The sequence below is a fragment of the Corylus avellana genome, chromosome ca5, assembly GCF_901000735.1.
Source record: "Corylus avellana chromosome ca5, CavTom2PMs-1.0".
Taxonomy (NCBI): Eukaryota; Viridiplantae; Streptophyta; class Magnoliopsida; order Fagales; family Betulaceae; genus Corylus; species Corylus avellana.
The window spans coordinates 29228369-29250294 of record NC_081545.1 but is presented as its reverse complement, the minus strand read 5'-3'; the positions used below and the strand labels follow the sequence as shown (position 1 = coordinate 29250294).

Below are 21926 nucleotides of genomic sequence, written 5' to 3'. Positions count from 1 at the left end.
TTATTTCTATGTCGAACAGAGAGAGAGAGATTGAGAGAGACTGAGGAAAAGGAAGCAATGTAGAGTGACTGACTTGGAGGAAGGAACTTCTTGGAGAAAAGCTTCTTCTTGGCGAACTTCCGGTTCCAATCGAAAAGCTGAAAGAAAATCCCAGCACAACCACCAGGCCTATGCACTCGTTTCTCTGCAGTAATCGCCAAACACGACGACGCTTTCCCCGTGTTCTCATTCATTTCCGCAACAACTAATAGACCCTGAAAAACACTCCCCAAAACCCAACGCACCCTCAACCTCTCATAAACACACACAAAAATCCACAAAACCCCCCCAAATTTCTCAATCCCAGCCCTGCATTGCTACGAAAGAAAAAATATTTACAAAAAAACCTCAAATACATATCCGTCTCTTTCACTCTCTCTGTGAAGAAACAGCGTCAAATTCCCAAATAAGACTCCGAAACCCAGAGCTTTAACCAGCGAGAGCACAAACCCAAAACCAGGAAACTCCGTACAGAAATAATAACGCTAAACGTAAGCAACACACACATATAAAGCTGAAGCCTGAAAGCAACAGTTCGGAGCCCAGCAAAACGACGACGCACGCACGCTCCACAATGCACGGTCAGAGAGCAAAAGAGAAAGGAAGGAAAACAGAGAGCGCTCACTGTTACTAGTCTGTATCTCTTTCTACATCACTGCACGCAACAACAGCAACAACAACCTGAGCCCAAAAGAGCTCCGGCCCAGCAAAAGCCGAGAGGGAGAGAGAGTTGACGATGATTAGACGGACAGCGGTGAAGGCGAAAAGAAAGAGCGGAGGAGAATGGAATCATATGATGTCGACGTGTCTTCGCTGAGCCCCAGACATTGAAGCAGCTCGAGGAGGCTCTGTTTCTCTGCCATTCGCCCTCAGAGAGTGTGCGAGAGTGAGAGGGTGTGCGTAGGATAAGCAGCAGCGGGGACAGTGAGCGTACTCCACGCGCACTCGACCATTGGTCAACACTCTAAACAGTAAACAGGGGAACTAATTACACAGCTGGACAAGTATTATTATTTTAATCCAAGGTTAATAATAGGGACACAAGACGGATGTAACAGAGAAACCAGACAGAAAACCGAGTTCTCGCCTCTCGGTGTGGTTGATGATGCCTACGCCGTCGAGTCTACGTCTCCCCTGCTATCTTGCGCTGTAGGAGCGTCTCTGTTTCGCAAACTTTTCGAACAGTGATCTTTAGGGTTACGAGGCATACGCGCAGCGAGTGAGATAAAGATACGCACTCGCTACAGCTGCCCTGGCGTTCGATAATGTTACTTTCTTTTCTTTTTTGTATTTTTAAATAAATAAATTGTGTCCAACATCTATGCTCAGTTCTACCACCGACATTTCTTTGGGTTTTAATGGGGTTTGTGCATTTTATCGAACAACATTCACTGACTTCCACATATGTGGGTAGGAAAATAACTTAAGAGTTTTTATAAAGTGAAAATGAGGGTCTATTTAAATGGTGAAAAATCCATCAAAACTTACCTAACTCACTCCTTTAATATAAATGCTATCATTTGCAGCCAGCGACGGCTAACACTCTAGGCGGTGGCCGAATCACCCATTGAAAAGTGATGGATATCTATCTTATTTTTTAAAAATGTGATTGGTCAATTTAAGATGGGGGTTGGGGTTGTCCGACCACCTTTAAATGAATGGCTGACCATCTCCTTAATATTGAGAGGGTGATCGCACTATCGTTCAAACACTTTTTTGAGCTATCAGGGGTTAGTTACAATCGCTCTCTAAGCCGTTCGTGGTGCAACTATAACGCCTCATAATTAGTTCCAATCAACTTCATATTTATATGAGCATTTAAACATCTTGCTAAATCCTTATATTCCTTACATAACAATCCTTGTGTTGTTGGAAAACATTCTTTTGCAACCACCGATCCACCCAAGTACTCGTCAATTCGGTTGAGGGAGGTGGAGTAATTATGGCTACCACTAAGAGTACAATAGCACATTTTAAAAATAATTATGGGAAATCAATTAAATTGGTCTTATTAATTACATATCAAGAGCTGTAATTGACTATATCCTTTTCTTCTTTCTTTTTTTGTATGCGATTCGTAGCAGACAAAAAAAGAAAAAGTAAAAAAAGAAAAAGGTAAACAACAAAAGGTAGGAGTTATTAAAGGACACACGTGAGTTTGGATCTAACAACCGAGGTAAATTAAATGGTGTCTTTTTTTACTTTCACGAGTTTAGTAATAAGGCATGCATGCACCAAAGTGTCGACTTTTCAATTTGGTTGGGGGACAGTAAAGACAAATTGAATTTTGACCGAAGACTGTAGTTTTGTCTTCCTTAAAGCAAACAACAAGGAAGTAATAGATTATTAAACGGAGGTGAAACCACTAAAGGTGGTGGTTTTATAGCTTAAAGAAATTTTGAAGTGGTTAGGTAAGTATTATGGTGTGAGTTTGGATTTTTGTAATGGAGAATCTCTATTATAATTAGTATAAATCACTTTAGTTTTTATTAATGCCTTGGTGGAGCGGACGGTTAAGCTATAGCTTGGCTAGTCTTGAGAGTGTGATTGCAATTTTTGTTGTCTAGGTCTCTCCTGAACAGTCCTCCGCAAATTTGTGCTATTATAATCACGCTCAGATAAAATAACAAAAATTGGTCTTTCCCCTCTAACCTTTTTTGCTAAAAAAAAAAAAAAAAATGGAGGTGACAAAGATCCTCAATATTATATTTGTAACTAAAAACGTTAACAAATAATTCAAAATACAAAACGTTATGAATACCAACCGGCCGCAGTCAGCCGTGGAAGATGGCACGGATGATCTATATGTATGAAATGGAGGTGGAGGAGAGCCAACAACTAGAAAGATGGGGAAGCATTTGTGGGTGCCATTTCAAGAAAGCAGTAAAAAAACACATGATGTAGTAGGTCTGCGTACATTTGGTGAATTGTAGCATAGGATAGGAGGATGAGGAGGGCCCATGTGTAAAAGTAAATAGCAGTGTATGAATGACAGGGCTTAGAAAATTAGAATGCTGTAACGCACTGACTCAGCCCTATGACTCATGCATGTGTTCAATGTCCAAAACCGGGACTTTTAGCCTCTTTCATCTGTCATCTCAGAAAGGTTGAAATCAGACTTCTTCACTTGAAAAAGTTTATTTTTAATTTTTTAATTATTATTATTATTTTTTAATTTATTTTTTCAGTTTTGAGAGGAAAAGTAGATAGATACTAATAAAATAATGGGTTAAATATTTAGAGCCTGTTTGATATTGCGTTTGAGAAATAGAGCTTTTAAGTTAAAAAAAATTTTTTGGCAGAAGTTACATTTTTAAGCTTTTATCAGAAGTGTATTTTGGTCATTTTTATGCTTTTTGGACCCTTAAAATCGCTTTTAATTTTTTTACTAAACGAATACTTTTTTCTTCAAATGAACTTTTTGAGTGTTGAAAGCACTTTTAGGTCTCTCAAACGCAATCCCAAACAGGCCCTTAATACCCTTTAGAGTTTTATTTTATTTTTTTTTTCTCCTTAAGATTTAATTTTTATCACAGGAGTTGCCTATAATTTTGATAAAAATCAAATTGGTCATTTCGTCCATTGACCGTTAGTTGATTTAACGAAAGTCCACATTACTGACACGTAGACCAATCAAAATTCGACATTGGTATAAGTGGCCATTTCATCAGTGATGACATGGCCACCGAATTAATTTTTTTTTTGTTTTTAAATATATTTTTTCAAAGTAGTCTTCCTACTAAAAGAATGTGCATTCAGTTTGATTCTTTAAAATTATGATTTAAAAACACTTTTTTTTTTCTTTTACATTTTTAAAATACCATCTTTTAAAAATACACTCTCAATTCTCAAACGAGATAATTTCTATGATCTTGTCTAAAAACAAGCTTTTAGCTTGGGAAATCAAGGACCAAATAAACTCGATCCTATTAATCTTGGAACTTTAAGTTTTCTTGGGCCTAACTAAAAATCAACAGCAGCAAAATTAATTGACTATGGCTTTCCTTGGGGCTAGGGAGTAATCCAAAAATGGGTCAAATTGGTTGGCAGGGAGTACTGGATTGTGGTCAGATTTTCAATGGGCAACCGTGAAGTTGTGGTCAGTCTGAATAGAAGCCATTTGCTCTCAATGGGTCCAGAAACCAAACCCTCACCCCCAAATAATTGCACAACCCAACCCACCAACTTTGACATACAGTACTGACTACTCTGTACAAGACATCTGAATACTTCAAATTCACGTGACTGAAAAAAATAACTCTTGTAACTGAAAACATAAATGTAAAATGCATATATATATGACAATAAATGTAGTTTTAGCGTTTGGTTTGGAGAATCTAACATTTTTTTACTATTTGGGAATTTGAATTCTAAAAAATTTGACTAAACCTATGGTTCGAGTAATTAAAAATTAAAAATTAATTTTTACGACAATATTGTCCTAATGGTATAGCAGTTGTATAATAATATACTAAATAACATTACTCTAAAAAAAAATTATATATAAACCGTAGTTTTTCATATCAATGAGAGTTGAGTTCCCTAGCTAGAATATATATATATTCTAAAGCATGGTTGTCAGGCTAAATGTTATCATGTGTGAACGACAGAAGTTGTGAACAAACTTTGCATATTCAATTTTAAATTGACTTTGAGTAGGAGATAAAAAGTATGCAAAAGTTTTTTAGTCTTGGAAACATAGTTAAAGAAATCAAAAATCTTACAGTAGAGATTGCTTTGTTAGGGTAGGTTAGCTAATACAAATAGCAAATTAGTCATGAAAGTAATTTTCATCAAGTCTAATTTGAGGAGCAATTTTATTGTAAATACAACTTAAAGCACTTGTTACAATTAATATGTAACGACCTAACAATTAATATGTATAATATGTAACGACCTAAAACGTAGTGGCCTAAAGAAAGTGCTAGCTACATGTATCTACGTTATAACTTTAAAAGCATTAGTTAAGTTGTAATTATAGTTTCTTAGATTCACCTATAAAGCTCAATCTCATATAATAAGGAAACAGATGTAGGACTTAATAATCTTAATAATTGCCTTAATAATCTTCACACTTTATGTGAGTTATTTATCTTCTCAACGTGGGACTGTGGTGTTACAATTTCTCCTCCCTTTAATCCCTAACATTCTCATTAGGTCCACATCATGTGGTACTACCACATGACGTTTTATAGGTGGATTTGATGCCATTTGTAACAACCCAAGAAAAGTGCTAGTTACATATTTGCTATAATTTAACTCCGTCAATTTACCCTCAATTTAAATTAAATATTCTACGTGTTAGGCCTCACCTATTAAAAGAGAGTTTCTGCCCACACGTGAGGGGGAGTGTTAAAGTATTGATTAAACAATTAAATTTACCTCTTCTTATATATAAGCTTAAGCTTTTAGGATAATTAATTGGTGATTTAACCAAAATGACTAGCGAAGTTGCAATTCGAGCTTTTAGAATCGCTTATAAAGTTTAATTTCACCTAGTAAAAAACAAATGTAAAACTTAATAATCTACCAACTCTATATAAATAGTTCATCTTTTTAACATGAGACTAGAGTACTGTTACTTTGTTTTAATCGAGTAAAGACACAAAAAAAAAAAAAAAAAAAAAAAGCACCAATATTTCTCTTGCCCTAGATTTTTGGAATATTAATTTCAGATCCTCACATGCATGCAAGAGCTACTGAGCTAGTAACAATCTCGTCCAAGCACATCAATTACTTGTATAAAGTAAGGGAACAAAAGTCAGAGTATATTCAGCATGCGTAAGGAAACACAAATAAGGAGACAACCATGAAAGCAATGGCTGCATATCATCTTGTACTCCAGAGACCAGAGTACGTATAATGTGGCTTGGATTATATCACCCCTAGAGGGCCTGCCGCCAGCCACTGCCCTCCTTTACTTAGATCTTCAGAATGCAATCTCGATAATCTTATATTATGCTCTTTCCATATATATCAGATCTAATATTAGCTACATTACATTAATTTGGTTGTCAAGAAAAAGCAGAAATTAATATAAGTGAAATTCTTTTGAGCCATCTTTCTTCAGACTTTTCAATAGTACTAGGGTCTGTTTTGTTTTCAAAGGAGGAAAGGAAAAAAATACAACAAAATAAAACAAACGAATGGTGGACAACCTTACAAAAGCCCTAAAACATTCAAAAAACCTAAAATTATAACGGGATTAATGGATGAAACAACTAGACTTTCAATAGTACTAGCTAGTTGGATGATCATGCATGAGTGCAGGCAGTGGCAGTAGTACTAGAGCAATCCCATTTTTTTTTTTTTCTTGGAAACATTGTTTTTCTTGATTTGAGTAGGAAGAAGCTTTCCATGGAAGAGAGTGTCATCTGCTGCTGATGATGGGTTTTCTTTGAAGTTCTCAAAAATGAAGAAATTAATGTACGATTCCGATATCCTGAATTATGAACGCCATGGAGATCTAGAGAGGGTCTTGATATATCTAGGGCTAGTATTATTGCTGAGATTTCTGGAGCACAGCTCATGAATGGCAGAAAGTCACAGTTGTCAGGGAAAAAAACCAAGTCTCTTTTAAAACAAAGCCTTTGACTTTATGGTCATTAAGAGGCGGTAAAACCAGACCTAACGAGCAGGACTTTTATTAGAATTGTAAGAACTGATACGAAAATTGCATCAAATTTTAAATTATTGAAAAATAATTAAAGCAAGTGTTGAACAAAATTAAGGGACTTGTGAAGCCGTTACATCACACTATTGATGTAGCGTGGTGCAGTGGGTCGCAAAATTAATAAACATAAAAATCATAATTCTTCCCAAAATAAAAGAATTGAGGGGTAAATTAAGAGAAAACCCAACCTTTTTATTGAAAACTGATGAAAAATACATATAAACAGCAGCCAATTAAAGCTGTCTTTAGTGAGTTTACATATATAGAAAAAAGAAGTCCAACTCCTACAGAAAAGCGAAGTAAACCGACTTTTTTGAAACTTGGTTGAATGAGTCAAAGTCTCGTTTGTGATTAAGCCCTCGGTCGACCGAGATTCGACCAACCCATCAACCGAACGCCTCGAGTTGTTATATGAAGTAACACCGCGGTCGAACGAGATGATGTATTGTTCAAACGAGACATGCGAGGCAGCACCTCACCTTTGAGTGCTCTATTGCTTGATATTTATAACTCTGTTGTACATTCCTTGAAACCTGAGAATTCTTACTTATTGATAGAACATAAAACCTAGAAGATGAACTTCGTTCCTTTCAAGTATATATGATTTGCCTAACTCTTCTAGTTAAACTTGATCATATTTTGAGTTTTCAAAAACCTTATGATAATTAATAAGTGTGGACTAATTAGTTTTCACAAATTAAAAAATCACACCTGTCAATAAAGGGAATATATATTAGCTTTGTTCCCCTACTCTTATTTTTTTTCTTATTTTTTTTTCAACTTTGTTCCCCTACTTGTGTTGATAATATTGCTCCTAGAGTATAAGGGGAAGTTAGAATTTAAAAAATAAGCTAGTGCAGTGGCACAAAAACCCTTTTATCATTATGAATAATTAATAACTTTTTTTAAAAAATAAAATAAAAAAATTGAGATTATATATTTTCATCTTCATGCATTTATTATATATAGCATTTAGACCTTGTGACTCTTTGAGCTTCTGAAAGACTTGGACAAACCTAGCCCTAATGAGCAGGAAGCATTACGTACAGAAGATCCTTCTATTTCTGTATATTATATTGTTGAGAAAATAGTTGCGTGGAATATGGAATGTTGTAATGGAAGTCCTTTTCAATTCCCCCAACTCTGCCATTTATACGATACTTAATTTCTTTCTTTTATTAATATTATTTTCATGGCTTTTGTGGTAGAGCAAGCAGTGGCTCTTTCCAACGACAGATCGACAATTATGGGGCTCTAGCTCTTGGCCACAGCTATCCATCTAATTAGAAGGTCCAAATTGGTTCAGTGGGTAATTAGACTGATCAGTCAAATGCCGAGAGATCATGATCTCTCGGCATTTGACAACTTACATTCATTGTATTATAAATGGAGCAAATTAATGTGGGGGTTACTTACCATTTATTATATTAATGGTTGTATTATTATGTGATCCATTATCATGCATATAGCTGGATTATTCTATCCTTTTCCTTTTTTCCTTTTTTTTTTTTTTTTTTTTTTTTTTTAAAGAGCAATTTTCTCGTTTTCTTTTCCTAATAGTTGTTATATGTGCATGTGATCGGAAACAGATCCTCTTCATTTCAAAATCCCTCAATTTCTTCCATTTAGTGCATTTTGAAGGGTAGTGTTGTCTAAAAAGTTTAATGATGGTAATACATTAAATGCAATATCCTTCAAAATACACTAAATTAAGGAAATAGAGAAATTTTGAAATGGAGAGGATCATTTTCCGCATGTGATCAGTTACACACAAAGGTAACCTAAAAAAGATCGTATATTTTGAGACTTGATGCTGTCTTCGATCTACAATAACTCCACACGATGGAGGATCACGTCACATCAATTTTGATAAATGAAAGGTGAATACTTGATCGGTATATAGTTTATATATAAAATTGATTCATCCCATGTACAATTAGTTCTCTCTCTTCGTAACAAGGGAAAATGATTGTGAAAGGAAAGAATGTGCTCTCTTCGGGCATCTGTGTGTACGTAGTTGAAACAAGTACTTGCCCTAATTTGGCAAGACTCATGAGTCATGAGAGAAAAAAGCAAAACCTGGATAGAAAATGAGTACATAGGAAGGGAGCTGGAATCAATCATGCACAGCAAGAAAGCTGTTTTTTTTTTTTTTTTTTTTAAAAAGGAAATATAATACGGGAAATATAAGATGGGACAACCCTGAAGCAAGAGGGACCTGCATGTTGTCCTAAGCAGGTCACATGATTAAGTCTCTCCCAACCACCCATCCTTTCATGTGTCTGTCTCTTTGAATCTAGGCTTATTAATACATTTCTCTTCTCTTTGGAAAATCATTAAACATTATTATATATTATGATATATGTATATTGTATATATTCCTAAAGAGAAATGCTATTTAGTTTAGTAAATTGTCATACGGCTGAGATGGCATAACAGAAAAATTAATTCTTTTCACAAATCTTTGTTAATTCAAAAGCTAATTTTTAGTGTCACGTCATCTCAGTTGCGTACTAAATAACATTACTTAGCCTTAACAAAAATAGGTTTTACAAGTTCCATGTTAAACTTGATAATTAATATTTGGGGGATTTATCTTGAAATATATGTGGGTCTATAACATGATGAAAAAACAAACATAAAAATTAAGCCCTAGCTAATGGCAACTAGATATGAAAAGGGTGGCATTATTTTGCAGCATGTGAGAGAGGGTAATTAAAAATTTCTAATGAGAAATAGTAGAAAAGAAAGTCGTTATTATTAATACATCAATCAATTCATACAAAGTACAACCAAAAAACAAATCAATTCATAATCTCTCCAAATCAAATCTGAATAACATTTCAAACAGTACTCCTCCATCCTCTCTCACATACAACCAACCACCTAATCTTCGTCTTTTTTGCTCTTTCTGTAAAGATAAGGGCAACAAAATCAAAGTACGTGCACCATGTGTGAGCAAAGACCAAAAGCTTATAAAGAAGAACAGCATGGGACAGCCATGAAAGCAACGGTACCTGTCATTTTGTGCTCCAAACCATGTGCTCTTGAATTATGCCATTTCTTGTCCCTAGCTTCCATTATCTCTCTTCTCGATACCCCAATTCTAGATATATATTTTAATTTCTTAATCACAATCGGAATATCAAGAAACAAATTAATATATACTAAAAAAATTGAAATTATCAGCAAAAGTCAATCAATTAATGAATCCGATCGATCACTTCTTCCTGTTCTTATCTCTGCCACTGGATGAGAAAATTGAGCCTAGCCCAAATAGATTATTCGCTGGAGGAACATTCAACACAGGACTAATCCGAACACCATTAATATTCCCGTATGATCCATGAATCCCCTTCTTCAATGGCGGCCTTGGATATCCCCCCGCCGCCGCCGCCGCCGCCGACGCGGAAGATTGTGATGCTTTCATTGATGCATGCTTCTGAGAACTCTGCCTCGAATTTACTGCAGACCCAGTTGAATTGCTCCGCGACAGAAGCGGCGGCAGAGGGCATAAGCTCCTCCCATATCCACTCCCGCAGCTGCTGCTCCGCGTGAACCGCCAAAATGACTTGGAGTTTTCTTTGGGGCTCTCTTGCTTTGAAGTACTCTTGTTTCCGCTTGTTGTTGTTGTTGTAGTAGTACGTGGCAGTGGCAACGGCGGATGATGATGAGAGCCGCATTGATCCATTGGCTTTGTGGTGGCGATCGCGACCGCCTTTTTCTTGATTTGGGTCGGGAGGATTTTCCCATCGGAGAAAAGCTCGTCGGCGGAGGAAGATTCTTGATCGAACCCCTCACGAACACAGAAGTCAAAATCTATGGAGTTTGACCGAAGAGGGTGGTGTTCGACAGGGACGACGTCGGATTGACAGAAATCATGAGAAAACGAAATTCTTGGACTCGTCGTACCCATACTCGAACTTTCCGAGTAGAGATCAACAACCATTTCTCGAACCAAATAATTCAAAGTTTGAAACCCAATTGTTTGAATTTAAAAGGGTATCAGAAAAACCAGCAAAAAAAAAGTTTTTACTGACAAGTTTGACGTTTTATCTGCAACAAAAAGAAGCATTAAAGATTCAAACCTAACAAAGCCAACAAATTGAAAGTCTCAGCAGTCAAAAAGAAAACCATAAACAACTTTGAATTCAAGAAAACGATTGATATCTAAGGGAATTCATTCCCAAACGCTTTGAGAAAAACATTAAAAGTCTTGGAAATTTACGGTTGCCAAAGGGGTGGGAGGTAAAAACGGTGAAATGGGTTTCATGGAGAGTAGGAGATTTGGTAAACCAACAAAAGGAAACTGCTGATTTGGAGGAGATTCAAAGAAGAAGATAAAACGTGCGGAGAGTTTTAAGCACCAAAAGCCGGCCTCTACCGAGGACCTGAGATATGGAGTTTTACGGGGAAAGTTTATTATTGTGCTTGCTGCCTTCAGAGAGGTGGACATGTTTGCAGTGACGTGGAAGGAGATTATTGACAACGACAAATTTTGATCAAAATAAAAAAAAAATTAACAAAATTAATTAACAAAATTTGTATTAAGCCGTAATTAAGCACGCTTGTGATTCCCTATTTGTTTGCTGCCCTTCCACTTTTGGAATTCCTGAGACGTTGTTTTAATAATTAAGTCGGATTAAAAAATAGACTAGGGCCTGCAAAATTTGATACATATACATATACACATAAAATAATATATAAGGATCAAGTAGAATTTCTCTTTATTTTATAGATATAATAATTATTTTTTATTTGAAAAATAATTTCCTTTTAAAATATGAGATCCAACCCAGGTTGCCAATTTAATCAAATTAATCTCTAAACCTTAAATGAGTAGTGATAATCATAACACCAACGTGAGTGAACAGTTACTTACGCTGGTGTATTATAATATTATTATATTATTAAAAAAAATTTGAGCAGTAATATTAAAAAAATAATATTATAAAATACACCAATGTGAGTGACTGTTCACTCAAACAGGTGTTATGATTATCACTACTCAACCTTAAACATTCACCTCTCCAATTCTTTTAAAAATTGGTACAAGAAAAAAAAAAAAAAAAAAAGTCTCAATTATTCCATTTTTAAAACCAAGCTGAAAACCTAACCAATTGTGTGTCTCACACAATGCGTTAAATACATAATTGGAGATGGCCAAATCATCTCAAGGAGCGGTGAAGTCAGGGCCGGCTCAATGTATTCGGGGGCTTTAAGCGAAATTTTGAAGTTGGATTTTATTTATTTTTAATATTTAAATATTAATTAAATAATATTATTATATTTTTATAATATTATTTTTATTCTCATTGTTGTTTCATAACTTTTAATATGAGAAAAAAATTTGGGCCTTATTTTTTTTTTTTAAAAAAATAGGCCTTAAGTTAAAATAAAATTATAATTTTTTTTGGGCCTTATTAAAAATTTTTTTGGGTCTTATTAACTAGGGCCCTAAGCAACCGCCATAGTGGCCTAGCTATTGAGCCGGCCCTGGGTGAAGTTACTCTCAAAATCCTAACTTTATTTTCCCATACGAGCAAATTAAATTGTCTACCTCACTAACAACAGAGACGGAATAGTCACCCTTTGTCATCTTTTTAATTTTTAATTTTTTTAAATGTCATGTTGAGGTAGCATGTTATACATGTGTGACAACATTTTATTGATCCAACATGATTTTTTATACACATAAACTAAATTATGTTAAGTTTTTAGACCGTAGAGGGGCCGGAAGTACAAATTGATAAACTTAAAAGTACAAATATTAGTTTTGTCACTTTCTAAAACCCAAATATATTTTTATTGAAGAGGGAAATCATATGTACCATTTATACATATAACTTTTTTTTTAAAAAAATAAAATAAAATAGAACCCCACATAGGAAGTTGTGTTATGTATGTATATATATATATAGGATTTGTATTGGTTTATTCCATCAATCGTAATGAAAAGGACCTCATCAATGTTGACCGACAAGGCTACAATATTTCTTGAGTCATAGCAAACCGAGCATTGAAATTGAGCAAGAATTGGTTGTATGACAAGTGGGTACGTGGCAATTTTACGTAATCATTACGCGAAATACCCAATAATATCCCATAAATAAGCTTGATCACCTATCACTGTAAAACACTTCATCAGCATCGTTCTAATAATGGCCTTGTACAGTACCCTATTCAAAATGCCAAATATTGGTCCAGTCTCTAACGGATAGGTGAAAATATTATTATTATTATTATTATTATTTTTCGTGAGCAAGAGACAGGTAGGAGAGATGAATTATAACTATTATATTTAGGCATAATCATATTAGTACTCACTCATACATAAAAAGTCTAGACGGTAGAAAATACAAGTGTTCTCTCTAAGTCTGATTGAGTTATAGTCTACTCTAGTTTCACCAGAACATCAATAAAAACCAAAATGGTTTACATTGATTAAACATGAAAATTTTCATTGCGGGATTCAAATCCATACTTTTGTGTGTACTTAATTAAATATCGTGAATTTTTTTTAGATGTTATTTCCTGACTCAGATACACATACCATACCATGTAATATCCTATTTCTTACTAAAATAAGGCTTTTTTTGGATACTTGGAAATGCACGTAATGTGTTATTAGTAATGAAATGCAGTTCTTTTGGTGAAAGAATAGTGAATAACTAAAAAAAAAAAAAAAACGTACATTATTTAATATTTATTGGTAGTGATATGGATATGGTAGATAGATTTGTTGTCTAATATTTATGTATGTATACTTGACGTATGTTATACATGACATCTATGTGCCTGCTGCGTTAGTATATATGCAAGATACGAGTGCTCAAACTAAATTAAATATAAAAGTCAAAACACCCACAATTTGTTCACTTCTCTGCCCACGTTTGAGGCTTTGGATTCAATTCCTGAACTCGATTATATTTATTTTGGATTTCTAGGCATACCCCAAGTCCCAAGAAATTCTGGCATGCATTCTAATAAATCTTTTCTATTAAAATTATCCAACTCAAAAGGTTGAATTTTTATTTGAACAAGTTTAACTAAGCTTTTCTAGCCGTGAATCATTTTCATTAAGTCTAAGAGTCGAATTCAATATTAGATGCAAACAATTTCTTGAAATCATGTTTACAGCAAAGTCGAGTCTTATTCAATCCGTGTGAAAAGAATATTTTGCACAAATTTAAAATTTACTTATAAAAAACGAGTAAGCAAAGTGACTCTGTCTTAAAAGAACTCATAAGAGAAAGTATATTCCTACTTTAAAGTTCCTTTACGGGTAAGGGTCTGCAAAGTATCGAATCCATACATAGAATTAGTTGCAATATATACCTGCCTTCTTGTACTTCCGAGCATCTTTAAACTTGCCAAATTATTATATATATCTTCTCTTTTGATAACTTGAAAGCTAAGATCGAGTGCCATGTGCTTTGTGGTGGTTTAGATGAACCCACAAGAAAAGCTTCAAGGCAATACTGTTTACCATCCGGATGAGTTGTTGGGCTGTCAGCGTCAAGTTTTGAGTGACGATGCAAACATAAAGTTCTAGAGTTTACTTTTGCTCACGCGAGACTTAAATCGCTTCCTTAATAGAATTTAATTAAACATTCTCTACACGTGATCGAGAGATAATGTTTAATTTTATAAACATTCGACTTTGCACTTTCATGGATAAGAAATAGATAATATTATAGTTAGGATTTAAAGTTGATGCATTTAACGGTGTACATAATTTTACATTATTTAAATTTTTTTAAAGAATTGTTAATATTGATTTCATTTACACTGTTAGATGTACTAATTTTAAATTCTGACTACAAAATAAATACTATCATTTTCATTTGAGATGTATATATATATATACTTTGTCTTAGATTCCTCTTGAAGTAGATTATCAGGTTCACAAAGCTCTTCTAGCCCTTCCTCAACTTGACTCATCCATTTAAAACGTATGGCTTTTGCACCACTCTTCGAGAAGACAGTACAACACTACCCCTTTATTTAATTTTTTTTTTTTAATCTTATGACACAATTGTAACCATTTAAAGTGTTGGATTCTATGATCAAGACTGCGAAATTGTGGAGGAATCTTCAGTTGTGGAGGAATCTTGAGGTGATCTCACAGGTGAATGCATGACAGGGTTTGGTGGAACTTGTAAGGATCGAAGGCTACCTTCTAACATTTCTATCGCCTTACTCATTGATGGCCGATCTGAAGGACAGGTTTGAGTGCACCATAAACTCACAATTATCATCTTTTTTATTATGTCTTCTTCCTCATCTGTTATATTCTCCAAAGTTACAAAAGTTTCACCTTGTTCAAGTTTCTTATAAATCCCATGTGGAAAATATGTTTCGCTGGTTTGAGAGAGCCCACTATCAAATTTCTTTCTTGCTCCAACCATTTCAAGAACCAACATTCCGTAGCTGTAGACGTCAGACTTGTGAGAGACCCCACCAAAGTACCGATTAAATACTTCTGGTGCAATGTATCCTGCAGTCCCTCTCATGCCTGTCATTGACACAATACTCTCTTTTGTTTTGCATAGTTTAGCAAGGCCAAAATCAGAGATTTTTGGGTGCAAATCTTTATCTAAAAGTATATTGTGTGGTTTTATGTCAAAATGTAGGATCCTTGTGTTACAACCACGGTGCAAGTATTCTAGCCCTCGAGCAATGCCAATCGTAATCTGGAACATTGTCTTGCTATCCAACTGACAATTAGTGATTGGAGATCCTTTATCACCTATGAACCTATCAAGAGATCCATTATGCATGAATTCATAGATTAGAGCTCTTTTAGACCTCTCGTAACAGAAACCTAGAAGATAGACTATATTAACATGCGATGTTCTACTAATGCTAGCCACTTCGTTGATAAATTCTTCTCCATTACCTTTGGACGCACTTAGGATTTTCACTGCCACTATACGCCCATCAGGTAGCTTCCCTTTGTATACAGTACCAAATCCTCCTTGTCCTACTTTTTCTTTGAAAGAGTTGGTTATTTTCTTCAAATTTGAATAAGTATATCGCTTTGGGGCCATCAATCCATAACTCTTTATGATTTGCTCAGTCTTGAAGTGATCATTCTTTACATCTCTGTTCCACCAAATCATTGAATTACTTGAAAAGTGTCCTCTCTTAAAGCTATAGATAATCACGAAAGAGATCACTGCTATCACTGCAATCCCTATGGAAATGCCTGCACACGAAGAATGTTTTGGGTCACGTACTTCATTCGGGCAGAAAAAAAAGAAGGAAAAATTAACAAACAATATATTGTAGACATGACACATTCTTTTAAAGCTTACAAAAAGATAAATGTATTTTCCTTTGTTAAATATATTGGATAATATATTAAAAACGGAAGAAAGAGAGAGAAGAGAGAGAGTGAAAGCACACAATGGACTACATTGCATTGAGTCTAAATAACAATAATGAATACAGAGACTTCTATTTATAGAGAGGCAAGTAACCTATTAGATTAAGGAAATGTAAACCTAGTAGAATAAGAAAAGGTAAACCTAATAGACTAATAATACCTAAAGAAGTAAATAACAAGTAATATTCTTAACATCCTTATAATATGATAGATAATAATAACTTTTATCTTATATTGATCATCATACCAATTGCACTTTTGCGCAGCCACTTAGTGAACCCCGAAGATTGTGCTGCAATAAGAACACAGAACAATGTTACAACTAAGAAAACAATTAATATTGTGGAAGAGAGGGGAAGCATAGAAGCAATAACAATAACAATATTAATAGCCTACAGAATCCTCGAGGAGAATTTGCATGTGTATGTGATGTTGGGTTGAAGACCTTTGTGAATTGGTAATTGCCTATTCCATGAGGCCAAGAATAGAGAATTAACTCAGCAAACCAGATCACGTACAGCTTGTTAAAGGTGGCAAAATCACACAAAGGGTAGGCTCTCGCAAAGTGAGGTAGGGCATAAATTTGTTTTACTCGATGTATGGGAAAGCTGGAACCAACCAGAGCTAGCTTTCTTATTCGATCTTCTTCTTCCTTTTTTTTTTTTTTTTTTTTTTTTTTTTTAAAATTTAATTAAATTTAATTTTTTATATATATTTTATTTATTTATAGATGAGTACGAACGAGTACAGACAAACATCACAGTTTACAAAAACAAAAAATTACGAAGGCTAAAAAAAAAAAATCAAATATTAATTGATAGCAACCCAACCATAACTCTATAGGGGATTCTCAAGGCGGAGAACGAAATTAGAAATGTTGTCCGTAAAACTGGTTGTAGCGGTTTATGCATGGTAGACGGTGTGGGTATCAACAAATTAAGGAAACTCATTTTAACTTAGCTCCTGATCAGCTTATGAGGGAGCTTGGGAGACTAAGAGCTACTTGTTCAATAGCGGAGGAAACATCATTTGGGGTGGTGAGACAAAGAACTACCAAGATTAGAGATTTTTAAGGTTTAGATCTGGGTGTAGAATTTCTAGTGGACCAAAAGAGATTTACAAAGAAGAGTGAGAGGTGTTGGATGAAGGAGATTTCCTGAAAGAGAGTAAAAGGAGCGGCGGAGTGTGCAACCAAGTGTGCCACAACAGCGCATGGGGGTACACGTGCACGGAAGGAGGCCAATGAATGGTTGAGCGGCAGCCAACGATTGAGGAGTAGCTAGCCATGTATGGGTGGTAGAGGTTGTGAGTTTTTAGTAGATATAACCTTTAATAACCCAAACAAAGAGATTAGAAAAACTAAAGAAGAAGATTAAAAAAAAAAAAAAGCAACAAAGAGGAGGTGGTGAAGAGAAAAATATGAGGGTCGTGGGTGGGGGTGGTACGTTGATGAATTTTAACAATACGTGGCCAGTTTGGCTTAAGCATGGGGAATGAGACAAACGTGGCATGACATAAAAAAGAGGGACAATTAAGGATTGCATGGCATGGTGTGTCCATTAGGTATAAAGTGTTGTCACTGCCAAAAAGAATTGAAATGCCGCCCCCCTCTGATCTCAAAATGATTAATCACAATTGAGTGCGTTTGAAATCATTTATGTAGTCCAATTTTATTTAATACATATAGCAACACTAGAAGGTGAGGCCTAGATTGTCCATAGAATAGCTGAAAATAGTGAACTTTAGGGTGGAATTGGTGAATTCATTGTCCACATTATAGAGGTCAGAATGCGCGCGAGGGTCACATATATACTATATTAGGCATGTTATAAATCTCATACGTACTTTTCTTATTTAATTTAATGGGTCCATGGGATATGATTCTCATTAGTTTTTGGATATTTTTTTTCTTTAGCAAGACTTATCCAAATGCTGATAAATATTAGAAGGTCAAGTTAAACTGGGTGAGATGAGCATCTCGTATCGAAATAATGAAACGATGTTAGTGAGAAAGAAGGAGAAAATAGATAGATAATAGTAAACAAATTTTCACTAAAAACTCAATTCTTATATAATTTTTGTATAACTAGGCTTACATGGAGTGTCTATGAATTTTATGTGCCTTAGCTTTTTTAATAAAGATTGATTCAATAATTTAATTATGAGCACTCTACGACAATCCAAAAGTTATATATATAAAAGTTGAGTTTGTAGTATAAGTAGTTCCTGGTTCAAAATAATATTAAGGGAAGTGATGAAGTAGAAGACTTTGACTTGGAATGTAGCTACATATATGGTGAGACGCATTAATTAATTCTCCGTATGTAGGACGTTTAATTTACTTCAATGTGATAAGCTATATATTGTTTGACTAATTAAACAAAGGAATCTTTTTAACTTTCAAGAGTATATATATATATATATATATATATATATATATATATATAGGGCCCTGGAGGAATGAATATTGGTTGTCTAGCCTTGTTTTTGGACTCAAAAAGGTCTGTAATCGGTTCAACTCATGCCCAGTCAAACATACCCAACCGGAAGGGTGCGCTTTAAACAGATTGAAAGATTGCATAACATAATTGAGGTGCCTTGAATGGCAGGGAAGGCGTCTCCAATAGCCTTTGCTTTGGACAAGCCCGCGGAAGACCTAGTTGACCGATGAATAGACAAAAATGGGTTTCTATGTGCACATCAATGTGGTAATTTAACAGGATCGAAATCCTAATCATCCATTAATGTCATATTGAAAATCCAAGAACCAGTCCATCGTTGACCAGAATAGATTTTTCTGATGCCAAGCCTCATGGGCTTGTCTCCTATATATTGATCCTCCCTCAAAACAATTACTAATCAACGAAAAATTACCCCAATACTGCATGTTTCTAATATAATATTTATCATGTTCATGTATAGGATGGATGACGCATATATGCCCGAAAGCAAGTTCGGAGTTTTCCTAAATGATTTATCCTAAACCAGAGTCAAAGAAAACTATGTTAGCTATGGATCGAGGAGCCTTTTTTCTCCATTAAAGTGGTGACGCTTAAGCAAAAGGAGATACCGATCTGCATGCTAGCAACCGAGCATCTAAACAAACATGTAAGAAATGAAGCAAGAAAAACAGCAAAAGACTTACCTGTTGCTGTTAACGCACAAGTGGATGGGAAAGTTCCATTTGCACAATGGCAAGCGAATTCGCTCGTGCTTGTGTTGTGCCCACACTGTCCACCGGTCGCTTTACATCCATCACACAAACTGTTATTTGCGTTCCACCCCAATATGAAGCCGCCATCAATAGCTTCTTCCAGTGCACTTAAATTGCCGCTCCGAGGTTGAGATTGCAGAACTGGAACTTTAACGTTGTAGGCGCATGACCCAAATGAGCTACCAATCAAGTTTGCAATGGTATTGTTAGTATAGTAGTTTTTTGCATCGCTTCCGTTTATGGAGCAATCAAACTGAGTAGTATCGGTCAGCGGAATTGTAGCAGAAGAAGTAGGGCAATCATAGTAGAGCGTCAGGTTCACCGTAGTTGAAGCATAACCAAAGATGGTGGAATTGATGGTTGTATTAACGATCGTAGCAGGACAAAGGGTGTTCCAGTAATCCTCTCTAGCAACCTGGAGAGTCCGCGACACGTTTTCGACTTGAAGGACTCTATAATTCATGAAGGTGATTTTGATGAGTGGGACACCATCGCTGCAGTTTAACTCAAAAGCAGGGTGGCCACAATAGCTTGGCCTATTGGATCCCCAGAAAGGATAACTGAGGCCCTCAATGCCCGCACAATCAAATGGTTTGCTGCAGTTTAGGTATTGCTCATCATCTGCGTACGAAGACGATGGGAAGTTGATCAAGCACAAACAGGCTGTTATCACCAACGACGACAGAGCACTGGTTGGAAAGAGATTGGGATGCATGTTGAAAGAGTATCCAGAGAGAGAGAGAGAGAGAGAGTGATTGCAAGTGATGAGATTAGAAATGGGAGAAGGGGAAGATGAAATGGCTTTTAAACAATTCTTATGAATTGCATCATAATGGAGCTGGTGGGCTTCGACGAAGTTAGGGTCGGGGGTGAAATTTTTCAAAGAGATGCTTCTATTTGGAACTTTACAACCGACGGTCAGTTCACAATTAGGTGACGAAGTCCAATATAACGACCGCTCCCTAATTGTTGAAGTGTGTAGAGATGGGGATTCATTTTCAGAGAGAAAGAGAGACTGGAAGTAATGAGATACAAAAGGGGAAGGTGGAGATGATATGGGTTTCAATTCTTTTGTAGCGTCCACCAATGTTTGGGGGTCAATTCACAATTAGGCGACCTAGGCCAGTGTATGCCAATACGACCTAATCTCTCATTGTTCTCTGGTGGGGAGGAGACTAGTACTTTAATCCTAAAATTTCACTAATGACCTCTAATGAAGACTAATGGCCAACTCCATTTATATTAATTTAGGCCGAGAATATACATTTCTTCAAGTGTTTATAAAATGGCTTAATTTGTCTTCAAGAGGTAGCTCAATCGGCTGGGACCACGCCTAATGAAGCGAAGGTTACTAGTTTGAATTATCCTCCTCCCCTCTTGTGCTGACATGTCAAAAAAAAAAAAGGCTTAACCCATTATAGACCCAATAATAAAATCATCCTACAACACTTTCAAACTGACGTTTTTAGTGTTGGCTTGACTTCGCACCCCGTGAATGTGGGCCTCCAAGGCGAAATTCATCATCTTATTCTTCAATCCATCTTTAATCCATGTTTTTTTTTTTTTTTTGGCATTAAATTAAAACTATTATTCACATTAACTTTTCACACCAACTTCATTATAGTGATTTTTTTATACATTTTGTCGGTAACCAAACAGAGCATGTAGGTTAGTTTTCACTTTTTTTTCGGGTTTTTTTATTTTATTTTATTTTTTTCGTAGATTTGAAATAGAATTCCCCATCGATGCAAGTCATTTTAGCTAATGATAATAAAGTACAAATTTTTTTCTCTAAAAAAAAAAAAAAAAAATCGGTTGGTTTGCTTGTTTGTTGGGGAATTTGCTAATTAACTTAGTAAATGATGTGGCTTTGGTTAAATATTAGAAGATCATCGGTAACAAATATTGTTTTATTGGGTAAATAACGTAATAGTGTCAACCTTGAATAGTTTTTTTTTCTTTTTCTTTTTCTTCATATGACGCAATTCTTTTCCCCTACAAACCAAATAGCATAGCATTTATGTGGACTTGGGACAGTTGATAGGTTTTCATAAGTTATTGTAGAGCTAATATTATTTATAGTTAATCATAAATGGAAAGTGCTTGCAAAGTCTCAAAATGAGCATTATTAGAAGTTAGCAGGATCAACAAAAAGGACAAGATGAGAAGGAGTTTACCGAGAGGGTTTGGTCATGTGTAATAGATACTTGTGGTGCTTCAAAGCTGTATGAGGTTGATGACAAAGGCAATGTCAGGGTAGGGGAAAGGTGAGATGAGATATTGGTTTGAGGTGCGGGGAAGAGATTTGATGCCCTATGGCCCAATATAGGTATGGGCCATGGAATAAATAGAGCAAGGTGACAAAGATTGATTAGTGTAACTTTCCATCGGGTTAGAAGCGTGTTCGTTGAGATGACTTGAATTTAAAATTGAAACGCTGTTCAATGGTTTTGATTCTATATAATCTGTTGTTATATGCGTAAGATTTATCCTGTAGGAACAATTGACAATAATTTTATCATTCTCATTGAGTTTGAATGAGCAATCCATTGTTTTCTCAACTAGCCTTTTGATGGAGAAGTTTTGTTTCCATTGTTGTAGTTATGGAG

At 35.3% G+C, this 21926-nt stretch overlaps 3 protein-coding genes across 3 annotated transcripts; all 3 read right to left on the bottom strand.

Annotated features, from left to right (window-relative positions):
• Window positions 1–9451: 9451 nt before the first annotated feature.
• On the bottom strand, window positions 9452–11102 carry LOC132182461 (uncharacterized). The gene is made up of 2 exons (XM_059595713.1): window positions 9730–11102; window positions 9452–9623 (listed from the first exon to the last, which is right to left on the bottom strand). Exon 1 carries the CDS (start codon window positions 10659–10661, stop codon window positions 9933–9935), a length of 729 nt encoding a protein of 242 aa, XP_059451696.1. The 5' UTR covers window positions 10662–11102; the 3' UTR covers window positions 9452–9623; window positions 9730–9932.
• Window positions 11103–14781: 3679 nt separating this feature from the next.
• On the bottom strand, window positions 14782–15906 carry LOC132182093 (PR5-like receptor kinase). Its single transcript, XM_059595297.1, has one exon. The coding sequence runs from the start codon at window positions 15835–15837 to the stop codon at window positions 14782–14784; it is 1056 nt and encodes a 351-aa protein (XP_059451280.1). The 5' UTR covers window positions 15838–15906.
• Window positions 15907–16327: 421 nt separating this feature from the next.
• LOC132182092 (LEAF RUST 10 DISEASE-RESISTANCE LOCUS RECEPTOR-LIKE PROTEIN KINASE-like 2.7) lies at window positions 16328–20032 on the bottom strand. The gene is made up of 2 exons (XM_059595296.1): window positions 19249–20032; window positions 16328–16395 (listed from the first exon to the last, which is right to left on the bottom strand). The coding sequence occupies exons 1-2, from the start codon at window positions 20030–20032 to the stop codon at window positions 16328–16330; spliced, it is 852 nt and encodes a 283-aa protein (XP_059451279.1).
• Window positions 20033–21926: the final 1894 nt, after the last annotated feature.